This window comes from Caloenas nicobarica, chromosome 5 (assembly GCF_036013445.1).
Source record: "Caloenas nicobarica isolate bCalNic1 chromosome 5, bCalNic1.hap1, whole genome shotgun sequence".
Classification (NCBI taxonomy): Eukaryota; Metazoa; Chordata; class Aves; order Columbiformes; family Columbidae; genus Caloenas; species Caloenas nicobarica.
In genome coordinates this window covers 8,256,950-8,278,012 of record NC_088249.1, presented here as the reverse complement: position 1 = coordinate 8,278,012, position 21,063 = coordinate 8,256,950, and the positions used below count along the sequence as shown (strand labels likewise).

Below are 21,063 nucleotides of genomic sequence, written 5' to 3'. Positions count from 1 at the left end.
CCTGCATGCTCAGCCTCTCATCACCTGAGGAAGCAAAACGATGCTGCTTAACAAGCCCTCTGCTCAGCACCTGGGAGGAGAGCCACCGCAAACAAGGCACATCCTACACGCGGTCAGCTAAAACCAGCCACGGTGCTTTGCAAAGAGGCAGCAGAGGGAGAGTCCCAGTTCGGGTACAGAAGGTACCCGTGCCGCTGGAACAGCCGTGGGGACACCAGCTCCTCCGGGAACCGTTCGTGGCGCGGCAGCGGGCAGGGGACATCGCTGCTGAGCTGGCATGGGAGGCGTCGGCACTGCGATGCTGGGGGGCACCGTGCACAGAATCTGGGCTTTCATCCCTCATCACATCAGAACTCCCAGCACTCTGAAAGCAAACACAATCTGAAGTGTATCTTACACACAATGAGGGAATCATTTTATTAGATTATGGAAGACAGCAGCATTACAGTACAAAAAGTTACAAGAGTAGCAGAAAAAAAGTGTTTTTGGTTTAAATACTCAGGATTATACTGGGGAACATGAGAAGGATAGTACCCTTTTCTAAACTAATGCCTAACCAAGTTATCAAAATAAGTTTTGAATATTTAGCACAAGTAAAAAAGTTACAACAAATATCATTATAAAATGCTTTAATAAATAGTTTCTTTTCTGAAAGGTTTTTTTATTTAAGAACATGTCAAACAAAAATGTACTAAAACAGAAGATCCTGCAAAGCAAATCCTGCGTTCCTGTATAAAGTAACTAGTTTCAAAACATTCATGTTTACATTGTTCATGGGCCAGAGTTTATACTCTCAGACATCCGCTCCTCCCACTGGTAGGGTAGCTAGGTGTATGTAGTGTTATGCTTCTTCAGTAATTAAAATAAACTTAGTTTGCCCAGTTAATAGCAATAATAGAGCCTTAAAAAAAAAAAGCACGCATAAGCCTTCCATTACAAATAACCATTTCTAATGAGGTACTCCCATTTTCTGAGCTCACCAGCCTTTTTTCTTTAGAGCAAAAGATGAATAAAGCACAACAGAAACAAGATTGAGCAAAATATTGTTCCCTTCATTAGGCCTGTATTTAAACGCAAAAAAGTAATACCACATGTAATTAACATATTCACAAAAGAAAAAAAAAACAATGCCTCGCTATGTTGGTACTGTACAGTAGATGCACCCATTAGTGTTCTTGAGATGGGCTGAACGTGGGGATAAACAAACATTTCTGGATCTATTTACACATAAGTGGTTATGTTCTGTAAATACAAATGACCAGATTGCTAACATTGATTGTATTAACATCATTTTCTAATCTGGACATAATACCAAAAAACCTCTTATAAACTGCCATAAAACCTCCTTTTCTGCAACATAAATTAAAAGGAATGACACGTAAAAAAAAGACCAAAATATTTAACTTATTAAATCAAATATACAGAGTGATTCATTTAATATGTACATATTTACAAAAAAAGCACTTGCACTATTAGAAAATAAACTGTGTCAGTTGGGGAACCTAGAGTTCTCACAATTTTACTATATTGATATGGCAGTCTTTGACAGTTGCTATAGAAAAAGTTTAATCTCAAGGCACTTGTCACATGCTTCAATACTGCAATTCTAAAGGAATTAAACAGAAATTAAAAGGCCACTTTTAAACCACAGTTGAAAGATCTCTATATTTTTTTGTTCCTATTACAAAGTGTGTAAGGCAAATTTGGAAAAAATATTACAGAAGCTACTAACGTAACAAGTGCAGTGAGCTGCCATTAATAGAGATTCAAAGTCAAGAAAGCAGTTTAAAGTTCACACAATGTCCTCAACCAGGAGGTTTTAAAGCCACCATTAAATTAGAGCAAGTAATAAAAAGAAATACATTCTGTAAACAGTGTACAGTCTTTTGTAATAAACTTTACACATATTGAAAATACAACCTCTCCTCTGCCACACAGCGAGTGTATTATAAGTAAACTTTACAAAAATAGCAACTATCAAAGATTACTCACTTTTTTTCATCTGACAGTAATTGAATAATTTATACAAGGCTAAAGAAACAAAATAAATTTTATTTATTATTATTTTTATTTATTTTTTTACGCAAAATAAAGAAACTATGAACATTTGACTCCAGATATTTTTAGTCCTTGATGCAAAGTGGAGATGTCAATTTTTCCCCTCCCCAGTAAGCACAGGCGCAGTCTGCCTACATTCCAAATACAGGTTAGTCTCTACTGCCTTCAAAGTTTGACGCGTTCACATTTTTTACAGATCTGTTGTCCATTTTGCCTATTTGATGGGATTTCTTTACTGGACTGCTCTCTGACGTGTCAGGTGCCTTTGTCGGCAAAGGCTTTGTGAGTTTGTGAGAGAGGAATTTGTCCATTTCCTCATCTCTTTCCTCCTCTTCATCCTCCTCTTCCTCATACTCTACATACTCCTCTACCGCATCACAAGTCCTTTTTTGAGGAGATATGAAGTTTTTGCATTCATAACGAATGTCTTTGTTACTGTAAGATCTGTCTATAGGGTTTCGTATGGGATTTAAAGGTGCCCACTGGTTATTGGCACCCTCTTCTCTGGGAGGACGACTTCTCTCTCTCTCTTTTCTTCTCTTCCGAGTCCACCACACGCAGATGATTATACAAGTCAGCCACACAATGCTAAATACCACACAAAGAATTGGAACCAAATAATCTAGAAGGCAAATGAAAAACAAAATAAAGTCTTGAGTTAACAAAACTAGATATATAGCACTGGACATCTGCAAGAGAAGTATCCATAGATAACTATAGGTTAGACCTAGAAAGCTTTTTAGGCGAAAGGAAATAAGATGTCATTTCAGCATGTGATAGCTGTCAGTCCATCTAGAAATGCTCTTTGCTAGTTGAAGCTACATTAGAGTTTTCTGTGCTTAAAGACAGGGCGGGGAAATGCTACATCTGAGATGTTTTTTCCCCCTCCAACAGACAAACTGGTTATATAAGCAGCATCTCCTTCTCAAGCACCTAAGCTAAGTTGACCTAGAAAGCCTACAATGACTCTAGCAAAAAAAAATATATAAAAATCTACCCTTGTAGGAGGCAGGCTATGGAATACTGTCCCTCCAAGCTGCTCCAGAAGTAGTACTGGCACTTGCATCAGAAATGTGTCCTGCATTTACCATCAAAAATAAGAGTCCTTTACCATCAAGATCATAGACATTTCTGTATCAACTATCTCAAAACCATTCAGGTTAGACCTATGTAGCCAAATCCATAATGCATTCTTTAGGATGTTCCAGTTTCACTTCAGAGTAAAACACTAGAATATTGTCACTAGAAATAAGAGTCTCCACTGCTCAATGAATAAACAAAAGGAGTTGAGACAACTGCTTTTCTCCACATTCCCAAACACAAACCCCACTAGTGCTCTCCCAGCCACATCAGCCCCAGATTATTTCTCTAGGAAACAATTCCTGAAAGTGTTATGTATGTTTGGACTTTCCCCCCCCCCCCCAAGGGTTTTACTGCTAGGACAGAAAAACAACATTTTCACACTCTTCTTGATAAACAAGAATTCGCACATGGTAAGAGGCAGTAAGACATGAGGTGCTTTGCTTTTTGTAGAGACAGAAGGACTGCTCAAAATCTCTGCAGACAAATGCTGTCAACCTACAACAAACCTGTAATCCAAAAGTAAATTCCATCTGCAGTTTTAAGACAATTGCTTAGAGAAAAACCTGCATGTGGCTGTATAAAAACAACTGACTGCTTCATACCACAGTCATTCATTCTAACATTGAAGTGTCTTCTGAACATATTCTTATGTGGAACATGGAACATCCTCAAACATTTCCTTCCAGTGAAGGAGGATGAATAAACTGCAAACATGGTTGGCCTCAAGGTATCTAAATATCATATTTTAGCAGTTTTGGGAAGGAATGCACTTTTAGAAGTAACTGCTATTCTCTCTCATTTTTCATAAGCAATCTAATACTAAACCACTAAGAGGCAGGGGGAGGGGGAATACTTCAAGGGAAGAGGAGCTCTTCATACCAGCTTCTCCAAGATTAGAATAGAAAGCTTATATTCTCATGACTGTCACATCTATTATTTAGTCATATGACTGTGGATCCAAGTTAACTTAATAAAAGGTTATTACAGAAAGAACTGTCTGTATGTAGATGCCAAATATAGTTTTTCCTTAAAGCTAGAGGAAATTAATGAAGTGTCTAAATGATCATCTCCATCTAGACACTTGAGCGTCCCACAGAAATGAGATTCTCACTGCAGACAGGGCTTTACACCACATTTTGTGATACATTTCCACCTATCTCATCCAATTAATGGGTAACAATAACAAACCAAATTAAAGGCCATGAGAGTCCAAGTTAGTTTACTTCTTCAAAACAACTCCAGTTAAAGGACTATGGGCCAGTGGTCAATACTGAACATCCATATTAAAATGAGGAGTCTGGAAACCATTCTCTAGCACTAGCTACAAGAGAAGTCAAAGTCTATCCACTTTTAGAGAATCTTTGAATCTTGAGGCGAGGGACAAAGTAATCCCCATCCCTTTTGCCCTAGCATTTAACACACGATCAGAAGAGAGAAAGGCTGAAGTATGTCAGAACTTCAGCTCGATTCTTTATCATCTATTCCATTTCTGTTCCAGACAAGAACAAAGCTGGTACACTCCTTCAGAAGAGCTGAGAAAATAGCACATTTGCCAAGGCTTTAACAGATGAAAGCCATTCCCTAAGAAGGGAAATGCAAGGGAAGTAGAACCACACAATTTACTAATCATTTGGACTACAGGTGGAAGATCTTCCAGAATATTATGCTGAGGAGGTCTAAGAAAAAGTTGTGAGAGCCTCCTACCATTGTGAGACTTCCACTTTGGGGCTTAGTTGGACTAGAGCCTACCAGGGGTCTTCCACAAGACTTCCTCCTGCCTCTCTGAGGCAGGAACACGGGCATGCAAATCTTCAACTGCTTATTTTGGTGTAGCTCTTGGAGAGCCAATATTCAGAGATAAAGGTCTCTCCAATCACATCACATCCTCATTAAGAGGAATGTTACATTTTAAGCCAGCTGTGCACTGGTGACAAACATGTATTGAAGAAGAGAGCGAAGTGTTACATTATCAGGCCAAGACACATGGAAGATGCTAAACATCTTTAACTCTTGTTAAAGTAATTAATACATAAGCACTTCAGAAGAGACTTAGTATCAACACCGTGTGTCTTCCCCCCCTCATATTTTCATTATCTTACAACCTCAGTTTCTATAGTGCAGCAGCATCAAGTGCTGAGGTTGGGTAAAGGTTAATGTAGGAGAATCAGAAAGGAACTGAACAGCACACGAGAAAAACTTGTGATCTTGTGCTTAGACTGGAGAACAGGGTTGGAAGTCAAAGCCAAAACAGTGGCAAGGGTAAATGGGGGATATTACACTAGGGATGAGGTTCAGTTTAAACTAGCATGCAAGTACAGAAACTTGATTTTAAAGCCACTTTCTCTTCAGTTAGTGATAGCAATTAAAGAAACAACCCAATGTATCGTTTTCCCCAACGTGCAACGATAAGACAAGACTGACAGTAGGGGAACAACAAATGCCTATGCACACAGAATGTATGCATTGAGAACCTTACCTGATGATGAATTCCCAACAACTATGGTCTCTACTTTGACTTCAGTTACTGCCAACATAACAGTGCTGTTTTGCCGCTTAGTGATTGCATTTACTATTGTATTAGCAGCATTCTGTATGAGACTATTATCTTGTTCATCTCGATGTGGGACAAAAGACTAAAGGAAGTGAAGGAGAAAAACAAAAAATTATTACAATGACCTAACCATAGAAATCTACTTTTTAAAGGCAGCTACATTTTAATTGAGTTCACTAGGTTGAGTTTACCTGACAGTAGTTACGAACAATACCCTAAAAGTTTACGGTAATGACAGCACGGCCGGGTCTATCTGAACTGCAGATGCAATGCCAGACTTGGTGGGTAACACACCTACTTGCTAATCTAGCCTACCTCAAATAAGAGGCAGCTGACTTCCACATTACTTACACTGCCGAGCTAAACTTAGTCATAGTTTGGAGCACTTCAAGACATGTGGATTATCTAGATAGAAACTTGGACTAATAACAGTCTGCTCTATTTATACTCTACACTTTGCTTCCTGCATCATGGCTCAGCATGTTCTTCACAGTACTGGTAGAGACAGAGAGTCCAGCTTCTGCCTGGATAAACACTTCACTACGAACATTAATTCTTTACTTGGAAACTAAGCAATACACAAGCACTGAGTGATTGGGCTGTAAATGCCTCTAAAGCAGTTTTTAAGCTCAGTAGAGCAACAGCTAGTTTCATCTATTCAACTTACACCTTTCTCCACTCCCCATTTAGCACTTAGGTATTTAATGACCATCCCAAAGCAGCCATATTTTAAATGTGTAGCAGAAACTTCTTTACATCAAGACGACCCAGTCCAGCCACCTGCAACTGTATCTCCTTACTGAGAAGGTCAATCGCCCAGGATTTCCAACCGAACAGGTAGGCACTTGTTCACTAATTTGGGCTGGGCTAGTCTTCAGAGTAATTTATCAGGAGATTGTGGTAGCCTTCTGTCATTAATGAAACCTGCAGTTTCGGCTATTTGTGAGATTCAGCTAAATTGTGAGATGTGACAAAAATCGCTTTGCAGTCAGGCTAAGCCACAGATTGCAGTATCTGCATTGAAGTGAAACAAGCTTAAACCACCTCTTCCCCAGCTCAAACTAATAAGAAAACATTCTTATATATCTAACATATATTACATATAACAATACAAGTCTCATACTTACAATAGCAACTTCCACTGCATTCTCTGTGGAGTAAGACAGATCACATAAAATTATCAGAGCTCTGTCCCTAGAAACAGTCCTAGTAGCTGGTAAATACCGAATTTCAGAACAAATATTTTCAGTTGTAGTGCCCTGTTAGAAGCAAGGGAGATGGTATGACTTTAGTTCAAGTAAAAGATCGTACATAAAAACAAACCTCTTCGGAGTTTTTGCAGTTACTGAGACCTGATAAAGGTGGCAAAGAGGGCAGCAAGAAAGGGCAGAAAAGTGAAGAACAGGGTTTTGGAATGAAGGGTGAGAAACTGAGCTTGCATGACTATCATAGTACAGTCTGAGCATATCTTGAAATGTAAGAAGATTCAGTTCTTCAAGATTTAAAACACAAAATATTCAGTACGAACCCTAATTCTGCCCTCCCCTTTAGACAAAGCACAATTACTAGCAACAGAGGAGTCTAATAATAAAATTTGCAAGCTTATGACAGCAAGAAGTCATATTAGAAGTATTAATCTTCCAAGCTCTGACATGGAATATATCCCTACATATATTGCCAGACTTCATTAATAATTCTGTTCTCACCTGGGGGACTTTGTCTCCATTAAAAATTAAAGTAATTCTAGCACAGTCATTGTCCAAGTATCCAGAATTAGGCAGACACTTGATATTGGCAGGTAGAGGTTCAGAAGCACTGCATTCGCCCCATTCCGTGCACGGTGGCTGGAAACATTTCATATACTTCTCCTGGCATTCTTGACCCATGGGACACTGGTTATTTGAATTATCCCAGTGTCTGTGTAACAAACAAGGTTTTTTCCCACACCACACCTAGAAATTAAAAAGAACAAAGTACTGTTACAGTTAATTGCTCTTATGCATCAAATCAAAATAAGCAATTCACATAAGATGGTCACGATCTACTACTGGCTACAAAAAAACCCCACCACAACACATTTTGATACTGCAGTACCAGATGGAGTTGCTCTTCCACAAAACAAGGACATTTTGTATAGACAAAAGAGTAAAAACTGTAAAAAGACTACCCAAGACATCAGTGACTGGGCATATCTCCTTAGAGGCTTACAGATTTGTGCCACAGAACTGAGTTACATAGAACTTCGAGCGTTTATTTTAAACTAGTCATTTATGCTTCTGTAATCTAGAAACACCTTCACAATGATTAATTTCTCTTCAATATTTATACTGAGATCCTTGCCACAGAATGCTGAAGGTGTTAAGAGCTGATGCACGTCTGTGATAAGCACTGTTCACTCCAACCACTCTCCCAAAAGCAAACAGTATGCTGATGCCTCAAGCGCAGCAAGCTTCCAAGCACAGCTCCATTTCATGATGGACCCTTTAAGATTCTGTATAATACTACACAGCTATTGGTTTAGGAAGTTATGGATTTCTTAAACCACAACTGTCAGCAAGAAATCATATTTGTTCCCTTACGCATAAAAGAACCAAACACCATATACAGATGAGTTGCATTTACTGCACCACCATTTCTGAGATTCTAGTTACTGTCATGTGCTGTTATCTTCTGAAGACATTTCAAACTTGAAACTACAACACCATAAAGGGTCTAAAAAGAGCATTTCTAAGTGAGTAAGTGCAAGAATAAGTTATTTCTTTGCCTACAGTACATACCTAGCTAGACAAAGATAGATTAAGGCTGCATAGATTAAGACAACCCAGAGGTTCTTTAACTGGTGCTTCTAGTGAAACATGGGAGACTGCAGCGTGAGGCAATGTTTTTAGTAATATTAGTGCCCATCTGAAGCCACCCACCTAGCCCTACAGCTTGTAAGGAGCACCAATCTTGTCTCTCGCCAGCTGTGATCTGGAGCCACACAGGTACCACAAATCCACTGAGAAATTATATCTCGGAAGGGCTGAAAGGCTTGGTGCACATATACTAACATGTTCAATCTGTATTTAGGCTAGTCCTATTTTTAATAAGTCACAACCACCAGGATATAGTCCATAATAAATATATAAACATTGCAGTTTGACAATTTGTGAACATACTGAAGGGCAACACAAAATGGTAATTATTACCCACTGAAGAAGCTTTCCTTCCTATATATCCTTTACTTCAGAACTAATGTTTCACAAAATTAGGAGCTCTAAATCTGTGTTTGCAAAACTTTGGCAGAGTGATTTATCTGTCCTTCCAAGGATCATTATTCCATTCCAGTTCATGTTTCCTTTTCTGCAGAAAGTGCCTGCCTGCTTCTAGAGAGCTTGTTCTAGCAGGTAGAGAGCAGGACAATAGCTTGTGGTTATAAAGACAATCCTGTAAGTGTTTTTAAAGGAAGTGATTAGACTTTTTTTTAGACTTTTTTTTTTTTTAAACAAAAGGCAGTTTGAGGGAGACCTATGCAAGAGTCTAGATGGAAAAAAAAAACAAAGATTAACTTGTGCATGAAGAACAATTAAGTTTCAGTCAGAAGGATTTAAGAAAACGCGTCAAAATGCCCACCTTGGTGCAGTCAATACAACCATCCAAACAGTGGCAGTGGTTGCATTCTTGATCCCACCTGCTGCCATGGGGAAAGGTAATTCCTTTAAGCCAACAAGGCTTTCCAACTCCAATCACTAAGAAAAAAAAAGCACATTCAGACACTTCAACTCTTCAAGTTACCGAAGCTATACAAATTTAAATAAAAAACTACTAGCTACTGTTCCTTACACTTCAAAACTATACTGGCTACATTGTATACTAGTGTTTTTTGGGTAAAAGTTGACCAAAGATATAGAAGTACCTTCTTGGCACCTAGGACCAATTCTTCCAGGGGGACAATTGCATCGGTATCCATTTATTTCATCTATACAAGTGGCACCATATCCACATGGGGAAGACTGGCATTCATCAATATCTAGACAGAAAATGGGTAAAACTCAATAGCAGAAACATAAAACACTGTAATTAAACATTTCTTGAGATGTAATCTGACAATATCTGCTTTTCTAACAAGAAAGGGACAGTTTGGCTTCAGAATTAATCTCCTAATTGGATAGTTCTATCATTTCAGCAGTAACCTCTAACAGATTTCTCACAATTGCACTCTAATTGAAGTTCTGGTGATCAAAGAAGTGGTCAGATGTTGACTCATCTCACAGAACAGAGGTGTTGGACAGTTGAAGGTGGTAATTCAGCTATAGAACTCAAGTCCCACATCCTGTTCAGGTGCTAATTTAAGACATTCAGGCTTCCTAGAAAAGCACATCCTTTCATGAAGCTGTGACAGTGCAAGAACCGAACAATGAATTGGCTCAACAGTGCTAGAGAAAAGTGACTTACTGTAATACAATTTTCCATAAGGAAGAAGAGTAATAGCTTAGTTTGTAACAGACATTTGATGTAACTTTAATAACCTCGGAACAGTGAGTAGATGAATCTAGTACATACATGGCACAAAAACCTCTCAAAAGAAGAACCTTCAAGGATTCAAAGACTTAGCCATGGAAGTCTATCGAAAAAGGCAAAGGACCATAGTCTATTCAGATGCACAACAACGTGTTATTTGTTATCCTGGGGAAGTGACCAAAGGCAACAGAAACCCACCTGTCAAGTTGTGAGCCATGGGCACCAACTGCTTCATTTTCAACCCTAACTATTCTCTTTCAAAGCATCTTTCGAAAGCTCTCCTGCCACTGAAAATGAGTGCCCACTCCAGCCCCTCAGAAAAACTGTTTAAACACCAGTCCTTGACTGATGCACAGTATCAGCTCATGTTCTGTGCTTAAAGGACAAAACTTAGAAAGTGAATGTGACAAATAGTAGTTGTGAGACTGTCATCCCATGTAGGCAACAGAAAATGCCAAAAGGAAGTAAGAAGGGCTTTTGGTTTTACTCTAGTTTCTTTCAAAAGTGCTCTAAGATGAAGTTTTATGCAAATACAGAAGTATCTAAACTACTACAGGGTTTAACTACTATTTCCTCCTCTCTTCAAGCTACATTGCTGTAAGATTTTCCATCCTGTGTATGCTGAGAAAAGTGACTTAACTCTGTTTCTGTTATCAGGGGAGCTGAGTTTTTGTCCAAGCTACTCACATTGTCTATACCAGTCTAAATAAGAAAAAAAAGAGTCTGCAGTCCTATTACAAATGCACAGTATTTGCCTTTGTCTACAAATGGTCCTCTCTGCATTTCTTGTCTGGAAAAGGAGAATTCAATATCCCTCACTGCGTGTCTGGATCCAGATACATGATTATCTGCCATCCCTGGTTCTATATCCAGAGATCACGAACCTGATGCTACCACAAGTGCTACAGTCACCATCTGACTATAGGTGTTGGCTCATTTACTGTTGCCAGGATGAGGAAGAAATCTCAACTTGAAAGCAGATCACCATACTGATGGAGTGAAAAGACCAAGTGCAACGGCCTTGAGGCTACAGAAGACTCAAAGTCTGATCTTCCAAAGAGGGAGAAATAAAATCAAGTAAAAATAAGGTACCACATTCAAGTCAAAATGGTAAGATTCCATTAAAACAAAACAAAAAACTTCAATCAAAAAACAAACAAACGAAACAAACCACAAACCAAACCAAACACACAAACAAAAACTATACGACTCTTCCACAACACTTCAATGCAGTTTTAGGGTCTTTTCAGTTTCTATCTTTCAGGATAATTGCAGTGTAACAGGTTTGTTTCATAGCTTTGAAAGACATTTATCGTAGTTCTCTATGCTATTCACATGCTAGCACTGCACCTCTGATGTTTTTGTTCTCATTTGTGATGTCTCAGTAGCTTTCTGTTTCTAATACTAAACACTTAGTGATATAAATAATCTTTAGGTTGTTTATTGAGAAAAATATTTAGAACTTAATAAAATTCTGCAAAGCCAGCAGCCCAGAACCTTCAGAGATGTCTGACAAAATACAACAACCAAGTCTTTGAGTATAATTTAAGCCAACTTATTTCAGTTCCATATAGTGAAACAAAGAGAAGAACGTAAGTTGCCATTATTTATAAGGTATCACTACCTGGCTGACTGACAGGTGGCTTCTGCTTCATTATTTGGAATTCAGCTAACCAAACAAAAATGGTCACGGTGTGTTCTTTCTGATTTGTGCATCGGAATGGTACAACCTTTCAGGTCTTTGCCTGCACAGGTACTTACTAATTCTGCAGTCAGGACCAGCAAAGCCAGGTGCACATTCACATCGAAACCAGTTCACACCATCAACGCAGATGCCTCCATTGTAACTGCAAAAATAACAAATCCATCATTACAACGAGAGTTCTCAGGATTGAATCACTAGTCTAAAGATGAGCAAAACCCACAGGTCTCACACACTGTGTTCACATGCAAATTTCTGTTGTCTCTGCTCATGGTACTTTCTCACTATTCAACAATGCAGAATTAAAAAGTGCTTGCTAATTCATAATACGAGTCTATTTAATAAGACATCTACACTGTTTCATTGGTCTCTAATTAAAGCTTTGTTAATTAAACCCTCTGCTGCTTTTTAGGGGGATGATCTGCTCCCACCAACAGAGAAAGCGTACAGTTAGATAAACAATATTGCTTAGTAAGTCACCTGTTAAAACAGCAACATCCTACACAAGTATGTGCATGTGTGGGAAACTGTATCAACAGAACTCAAGGAGATAAAGCAGCACTGTAAAGTGAATATGGAGAAAGCCCGATCTTTTGCAAGGCATGTTTTTAATATATGAAGTACAGGTTATTGCATCAAAATGGACAACAGAGAAAGATAAGGTAGATGGTTTGCTTCATATGCATATCAGTATTTTTCCCCTTCAACCATAAATATCAACCTCTATTTAGAATACTCCCATTTTATCTTCCAAAAAATTATTTTTTAAACACATTTATACATAGTATTTGATCCAATAAGACATTTTTATATTATGTAAAATTATTTACTGTAAACTAACAGATTTTGATTTCTCATTTTTTATTCTAAAATTCAATTGTAGATGCCAATTCGTATCACAGTAATTCACTAGTCAGTTCTGGCACAAAGACTACACCAACATACTTTTATCTGTTCATATATGAATTAAGTCAGGATTGTTTTGTGGTCTTTGTTGCTATCAAGAAATAAGGCATATAAAAAAATTGTTTTAAGATTTTTAAGGAGGCTGGCTTCAATTATTTTATGGTATAATTAGTTCTATCTGGAATGGAAATCCATATTTCTGTGCTCGCTTTCGTTTTCACGTTAGGTACAGAACTGGAGTTTGCATACTTACCATGGGTGAGGGTTGCAGTCATTGGTATCTATAGATAAAGAAATACAGATTAGTGTAACTCGTGGCATATTTATTTTCTAACGTGTAATATTATAGTTCAAGAGACATATTTGATAAGAAAAGCCAAGAAAAATAATACAGAACTGAACCTTTTCTTCCATACTTGCAAAGAAAGTTCAATTAGACCTAACACACCACTGAAATACCCTAAATTTTATGACTACACTGACAAATGCAAAATTTTACAACTTTGGTGTATTTTGATACATCAACAGCACAGACTGAGATGCAGCATGATGGCAACATAAAAGAAAGAAGACAGGGTATTGCCTCCATAGGTGGTGGATAATTCAACCAGGCTCTAAAAGCTTTCTCAAGGATTACTACTACTTGGGCACTTCATATGTATACGTGCAACTAGCCAGATTTCATAAATCTTTCCCATTATAAATGATGCTGAATTATTTGTTAGCATTTATACTAGCACCGTCAGCTTTAGAACAGCTAATTACGGCATACATCAACACAACAGTAATTTCACAGTAGAGAAAAAACAGAGCTCAAATTTAGATTTAGGTTTTTTCCTCTGCGTTACACCTTGGATATAAAAAAAAAAAAATAATCAAAGCTGCAGGCTTTACTCCACCTAACCAGTTCATTGTATTGGTATGTCAAATTAGTTAACTGTTATCCTCAGAGAAAATAATGGAATATATGCTACTGCCTACCTTTCCACATACTTTTCATTATTAAAGTATGTATTTCTATGAGGGTTTTTTTTTTCTCTGCACATGTTCATAAATATTATATTTCTATAGAAGGTTGAAAGTCTTGTTTTGGTAGAAGCTAGGTGCAAAAAAGACCATGACAAGTTCCTCATTCATTGCTCAAGCATCATTTTCTTTATCTACCTCCCACCCTGAATGATTCAGATATTTTGGCATAGGAACTCCATAAACTTGTTTTGTTTCAGTTAATAGTTCTGTGACGGACTCCTAATATCCCAGGGTAATGCAGGGGAAGAAAGGAGAAAAACCTTACTCTGTGTGCATGTACGTCCTTCCCATCCTTCTTTGCAGATACAAGAAAAGGAATCTCCACTGCCAACACATGTTCCACCATTCATGCAAGGGTTTGGAATACAGCTGCTGTTTTTAGCTTTGAAAACAGAAAAGGTCTCTATTTAGCACAAAAACCAGAAAGTATCTATCATCTGAATATGTCAATATCACAATCCCGAACAGCACTTAAGTCAACAGTGCGAGACTTCCAAGAAGGCCAAAAGACTCCAAAAATAGTCATATCACGTGATATAGTCTCTCACCTACTTTCACCATCACCCCAATTCAATTGTTTGAACCATGAAGTTTTATTATCCCTATCTTTGCAAGCATTCTTCAAATACTGCTAAATTCCTACTTTGGCAGTGAGTTACCCAGGTCGTGAGATGTACTTCATAATAAAGCACTAGTATTTCAAGTTCAGATTTCGATTAAATGCTGCAATTGTATCTAAAAAATAGAAAAACTAGACTAAATTACCTTCATCTAACTTGGTTATAAATGGAAGTTTCATATTCAGAAAAATGTACCATGAAGATTACATTAAATCCTCAAGAAGATCAAGAGTAGCTCCCTACAGCAGGCAGTAACCCTGCAAATCTCCCTGAGTATGTCTGCTCATACACCTCTTGACCACAAAGTTAATCACATTATGAACCTTCAAGCAACGCAGGGGGGCTAAGTTCCCGAGAAAACTCTCCAAAGACTAACAGAGAAGACACAAGACCAAGTGTTCCAAATCTGCTTAGGAGAAGCTACGTAAAAGATCATGTAAGCAGCCTGCAGAGAAAAATCTTCAAAAACAAACGTTATCACTTCAGGTAAGTGGAAGAAATTATTCTAAACTTCAGTCACCAGCCAACTGGAACAGCTTTGAACTAGCCAGCTGGAAGAACAGTGTGCCTGTTTACTGAACAGCTAAGTATTATTTAAATATTTCTCTACTTCTGGCTTCATCTGTAGACAATTTTAAGAAAACTTACCAGTGTTGCAAGTACTTCCTATCCATTCTGGAGGACACGAACAGCGGAATGTATCTCCATCATCATAGCATGTTCCACCATTGCTACAAGTATTTGCATCACATTGGTATTCACCTATACATCACAATAAAACAGTTTTAATTTCCATTGGCCTTGCTAAATTTTAAGACCAGGTACTTTTTAATCACAAAATTACTTTTAAAGAGACCTCATATTTAAATGCAACAGTACTAGAAAAGCATAGTTCCACTTGCTGTATTACATTAAGCAACAAAAATAATGGAATCTAAGGGCATCTTTTACAACACTATTGCACTACATGAAGGAATAAATTTTTGAAATGTTCAGTTTTGCTGCTGGGAAACTGGGAGAGGTAATGAAAATATGCCTATTATTTCACTGCAATTGTTTTATTTTAAATTTCAGGAACTCTAGTCTCATGAGAAGAAAGAAAACAAATCTTTGGGTAAACTAAAGATCAAAGTAAAGAACACTTACGTGAATGGCAAGTTTTGCCTTTCCAGTCATTCTTACACTCACAATAGAAGTCATTTACCAAATCAATGCATCGGCCACCATTGTGACATGGGTTAGGAGAACAGTCATTGAAATCTAGAGAAAGAGTTATTCAAATTAGATGATCTAGCCTAGCCAAGCCCATGAGAAAGTATAAAATAGTTCTTTATAAAGTAAATAAATTGTATACTACAGTTTTCTTAACTGTTATATAAGACAAAACTTTCTAGTAGGGACCCACAATGTTCTGAGAAGAAGCCCCAACCCAGGACATCCACATGAGACAGTCAAGGCTCCCTCTCCTGCTTTATGTCTCAAAACACAGAGTTAAAGCCTTTATATGGCTTAACCATATATATACACATACATTTAGTGCCAGACTTAAGTTATGGTTGGGACTTGATGACCTTGAGGCTCTCTTCCAACCAAAATGATTCTACAATTCTATAAGTGTGTATACACCCAGTAAATATATACCTAGACATACATGAATTTTAGATAAAATTCTTTCCACTGGAGACAAACGTTTTAGTAGGTAGAACAATATTCCAGACTGAACTTCATCTAGACCATAAAAAAAGCTCTTTTGACAGTGATAGCTGCCAAAGGTTTCTCAGTCTTTATTTCACATCTTAATTGGTGCATGTCCTGTAATAAGTCTCAGAAAGTCCTTGCTGTCACATTTTAGAATGAGCTTCATTCAGAGTAGAAAAAGAACCAACTGCAGTTTCCTCTGAGGTAACTTAACCATGAACTAGCCTAGTACACTTCTTTGTCAGCTAAGGCCCAACATGTCTCAAGCCAAGGCAGCAAGAGTAAAGAGCTGCTCCCATTGAACCCAGAATACCAAACACCAACAAGTAAAAATTCAGGCTTCAGCAGTTCTTTTCTTACTAAAGGAACAGATATTAAATTCACAAATTCCTTCAATAAGGTGGAAGAACATTATAGCTTGCACTGGCTTAAAACTAAAAGCTTTTCAAGTTTCACAACTACTACGTATGAGTAGATTTGTTAAGGGACAAACTTTTATGCATAGTAACTACGCTAAGAAATACATATGCTTATACATATAGCAATAAAAGCTACCTAATGAGTAGATTCCCAAACAAGGTATATTCACTTTTGCTTCTCCTCAGAAGAAAAAGAAGTTCTCTCCTCCCAAGATATGCACTATACTACACCAAAGAATCTGACTACGGTCCTATTAAAGCAACTAAGTCTTTAGATCTGCTACTGAAAAATCTTCTTGAAAATACTTCTGCAAACACCACTGGGTAGAGTGTAATGATAAAACAGAGAAACCACCCCATTATTTTTAACCACACACCAACCATCACTAACTATTACAACAAAGCTGTAATATTTCACCCTGCAACACTTAGTAGTACTCACTTGTGTCACACAATTCTCCTTCCCAGCCACTTGAGCAGAAACATCTAAATGAATCAACTTCATCGATGCATGTCCCACCATTCTTGCAAGGTTTCCCGAGACAATCATTGATATCTATAACAAAAAGTCAACAATTATTGCTCAAGGCTGTCCTCACCTACCTAGAGGAATAATCTACACTTGTGTCTCTAGAAAAGCAGCACAAAGTTATATTCCATTTGTACATGTGTAAGAACAGCTCAAACATCAGTTTTCAAGCCTGGTAAGGTTTCTAGATGCATTCTCTCATATAAACCAAGTCAAACCAGAGCATTAAGTTTATCTGGCAAAAATATCCACGTGTTAAAAAAATAAAACAACAAACCACACCTAGAACAGCAATACACACGCTCCTAAACTGTGCTGTCAATGTGTCTGTCGCTTCTTTATCATTCCTATGTTGGAGTAATCCATGGCTTCTTGTAAGACTGTACCTAGAGGTAGCAGGTACAGACATTCACATTGCAGCTGGAAGTGTGAGCCACTAGAAAGACAACTCTTACCAGAAGAAACTGGATTTCGAGCAGTATACCTGCAACAATGCTCTATGCAACTTTATTAAAACCTTAAAAGGTTTATTTTATGTTCTAAAGCTTCAAAAAAACTTTGAGAAAATAATTTAGAAGAAACTCCTACTTACTTTCATGACAGTATATTCCAGTAAAACCTCTTTCACAGGCACAAGTAAAATTCCCTCCTGGCTGACTGATACACCGTCCATGAGGCCCGCAAACATTAGATGAAATGAAACGGATTCCTTCTTGGGTAGCATTAGTGAAGACTTCTATTGTACAGCTGTCTATTACTAAGAATGAGAAGTGTATCAGACTAAGAAACTGCATCACCAGTTTTTTGTTTTAAAAAAGTTATCCAGAAATTAAAGCTACTCACAATTTAAAAGTTACAGTAACTACTCTGTTTCCCCCAAAATAAGACAGAGTCCTATATTAACTTTTGCTCCAAAACTTACTTTTTTACATGTATAGCTGCCTGAACACTATTTAAATTGATTTTTTTTTTAAATGAACTGTAACTAGGGCTTATTTCTGGAGTAGGGCTTATATTTCAAGCATTCTCAAAAAAACCTGAAAAATCATGTAGGGCTTATTTTTGGGGTAGGTCTTATTTTTGGGGAAATGGTATAAGTTACCCTCTACCTCCTTATAAATAAGGATTGTTACGATCATTTCTTATCACTGTCTCACTATTTCATAAAGTCCAAGTGAGTACAATAAAAGTGTCTCTGCATTATGCTATTCTCAGAAATACTACTTTCCATTTTTAATGTACCACCAGCACATTAAGACAAGTTCCTGGACAACAGCAGGTACCTTTACAAGAATTGTTCTTGCAGTGGTCCTTGAGATGAGAACAATTCTTTCCATCATAGTCATCAGGGCAGGCACAGTAATAATCTCCTCCCAGATCATAACATTTAGCCCCATTCTGGCAAGGGTTAGGTTCACAGAAATCAATATCCATCTGTAAGACAGACCATAGTTAGCAGCAGCTGCTTCATTTCCCAGGAGTAAGCAGCATTATCTCTCCCAAAGACACAGATGAAGCTAATGTACAGGGAACCTCAAGTTTTAAGAAGGTTTATGAATCATACGTATTGCATCCCATGCTGCAACACAGACAGAAACTTCAGGTTACTTTAGCCAATCCTAATACAAAGCATTTCTGATACTGCTAAAAGATATTCCTTTGCAGGAGGCTAAATAAGCACATTTGCAATAGTTAGCAAAGAACAAGCCATTACGAGATTCTTACTGTGACTATTCTGGATCATTTTAAGTCACTTCTCTGTCCTTCATACCCACGTACTAGGTGTTATAATGCAAGTTAAATACCGGTGCACTTGTTACCATTGTGTCTGCAAGACACTTAAAATACACAGAACTTTAAAAAATCCGATTCTCCAGAGCAACTTCTTTTCCCATCTCAATTAAGACATAGAATTTATTATAGAACCAACATAGCTTGGAAGGGACCTCTAGAGGTCAGCTACTCCCCAGCCTCCTGCTCAAAGTAGGACTAGTTACACCAGGTTGCTCACAGCCTTATTCTTACAAATACTATCACCATGGCAATTTACACACAGAAATGCTAGGTATATTTTGAACACTTGTTATCATCTGATTCAAAAGCAAAATTTAAGCCTAGCTTTCATAATAAAACCCTTAACACAGCCAAACTGCTGTAGAAAGGTAATTCTGCTTCTTCTGTATCTCAGACTGACATATGAGAACACTGACTGGTGAAGCCCTAAATTGGCCTGAAAATCCACAAAGTAGCCTCAAAAGGGATATTGATACATCACAGCATTTTTCCTCCAAATTGTTATTCTCAAGGCTTGCTTTCCTCCCATTCAAGTGAATTTTTCCCTCCTCACATCTCTCTTGTGAGAAAGGCAGCTTTCTCAACCTTACAGACATAAAATTAAGTCCAATGGTGGATGTGGTCAATATTTTCAGTAGTTCTGTAGTTAAATAGGAAAAAAATTCAAAGCTAACCAAAACAGAAGGAGTGCAGATAGTGTTAAGTATTTAAATTCAGAGAAGCACGTTGAATTCCAGTTGCAACAGAGATATTTTTCAGCAAGGTATTTTGTGCTCTCGTATGGAACATTCAAAGCAAACTACAAAACATAAGTAATGTCTGAGAAAGATTCTCAGATCTCCTCTATCAGATGTCTCCATTTGTTTCCTTCCATTAGTGTAAATTTCCCCTTCCCAATGCAAGTTCAGTAGCTGGTACTTTAGCATCTGGAATCAATGGTAGATATTTCCTGCAACACACAAGGCAAGCAGCCAAGTCCCCCCTATTATTCAAACAGATTTGCTAAAACTTTAATTACACAGTATGCTATGAACCAGCCAAGAGTAGAGCACTCAAGCTATGATCCTTATGCAGAAATAGTACATCAGCTATTAGGTACTACACTGGCTTTATTAAACCGGTCAGTATCTGCAATCCTTTTTAATTTTCAATAAAAGGAGAGCATTGTTTCTTTAACAACACAAATAATATAGAATAAAATTACTTCAGCATTTAAAAGAGATCACTCCAATGCCCTCCATGAAAAATTCTGGAGCAAATCCAACAGAATTCTAACCGGACACTTCCAGCTGATGCTGTCCTGCTAACCATAATACTTACATGAATTTGGCTATCAGTGCAAGCCCGAAAGTACATACTTCGGGCAATATAATTTTACATTGAAAAGTATAATGTCCTCCCTAGAAAAAGGGAGATCTTTATCATGAAGTACTTTATGAATTATCACTAGCAGTTCGGTATTTCAAATCTGAATCCTTATTTAAGCACTAGAACTACATGTTCCTAAAATGATCTCAGAGAGAAAGATGACTTGCATATCTGCCTGCCTTTAATTATGTGGATACTCCTGCCAACAACAGTAGGACTACTTGAAAAGTAATTCAATTGTGTACTTCAGAGTTACTAGGATGAAGATCTAAAACATTCTAGTGTAAAAAAAAAGGACACAAGTCCTGAGAATGGCAAAGGAAAATGTTTCAAGCTTAAAGAATACTTGCAGTCTTAACACATTTAGGAGAAGCAACACCTATGTGCAACAACTTGCAGTTTATCAGGCTGCAAAGTCAAGTGTTACAGCTACTATGACAACACTGCACAACAAATTGGCTTAATTCAGAGTATCAAGTAACAGCTACATTAGTCGGTAATGCTCTAGAGCCTTGGGTTACTCCCATTTAAACAGAGAGATGTTTCTTTCAAGAATTCAATCCATGAAAGGTATTGCAGTAACGTCACCGTTGCCCTCACCTCACAGAAGACTCCCGAGAAGCCCTGTGAACACAGGCAACTGAATCCGTTCACCAGGTCTTTGCAACGGCCCCCGTTTTGGCACGGATTGCTTTCACACTCATTTGTTTCTATCTCACAGTTTTTTCCTGTGAAACCACGAGGGCATAAGCAGTGGTAACCATTCACTTCATCCTTCACAGAGGGGGGGGAAAAAAAAAAAAAGC

At 37.7% G+C, this 21,063-nt stretch overlaps 1 protein-coding gene across 2 annotated transcripts in view; it reads right to left on the bottom strand.

The window, feature by feature from the left end:
- Positions 1–387: 387 nt before the first annotated feature.
- JAG2 (jagged canonical Notch ligand 2) overlaps positions 388–21,063 on the bottom strand; it is a 71,736-nt gene continuing 51,060 nt past the window's right edge. For both annotated transcript variants that reach the window (XM_065636164.1, XM_065636165.1), the window contains 15 exons: positions 20,858–21,031; positions 18,379–18,529; positions 17,688–17,852; positions 17,009–17,122; positions 15,596–15,709; positions 15,098–15,211; positions 14,095–14,211; positions 13,054–13,081; positions 11,954–12,039; positions 9,588–9,701; positions 9,305–9,420; positions 7,399–7,644; positions 6,820–6,951; positions 5,618–5,774; positions 388–2,680 (listed from right to left, as the gene is read on the bottom strand). In XM_065636164.1, the coding sequence (XP_065492236.1) occupies positions 2,208–2,680; positions 5,618–5,774; positions 6,820–6,951; positions 7,399–7,644; positions 9,305–9,420; positions 9,588–9,701; positions 11,954–12,039; positions 13,054–13,081; positions 14,095–14,211; positions 15,098–15,211; positions 15,596–15,709; positions 17,009–17,122; positions 17,688–17,852; positions 18,379–18,529; positions 20,858–21,031 (2,301 nt within the window). In that variant the 3' untranslated portion in view covers positions 388–2,207. The remainder of the gene's footprint in view (positions 2,681–5,617; positions 5,775–6,819; positions 6,952–7,398; positions 7,645–9,304; positions 9,421–9,587; positions 9,702–11,953; positions 12,040–13,053; positions 13,082–14,094; positions 14,212–15,097; positions 15,212–15,595; positions 15,710–17,008; positions 17,123–17,687; positions 17,853–18,378; positions 18,530–20,857; positions 21,032–21,063) is intronic.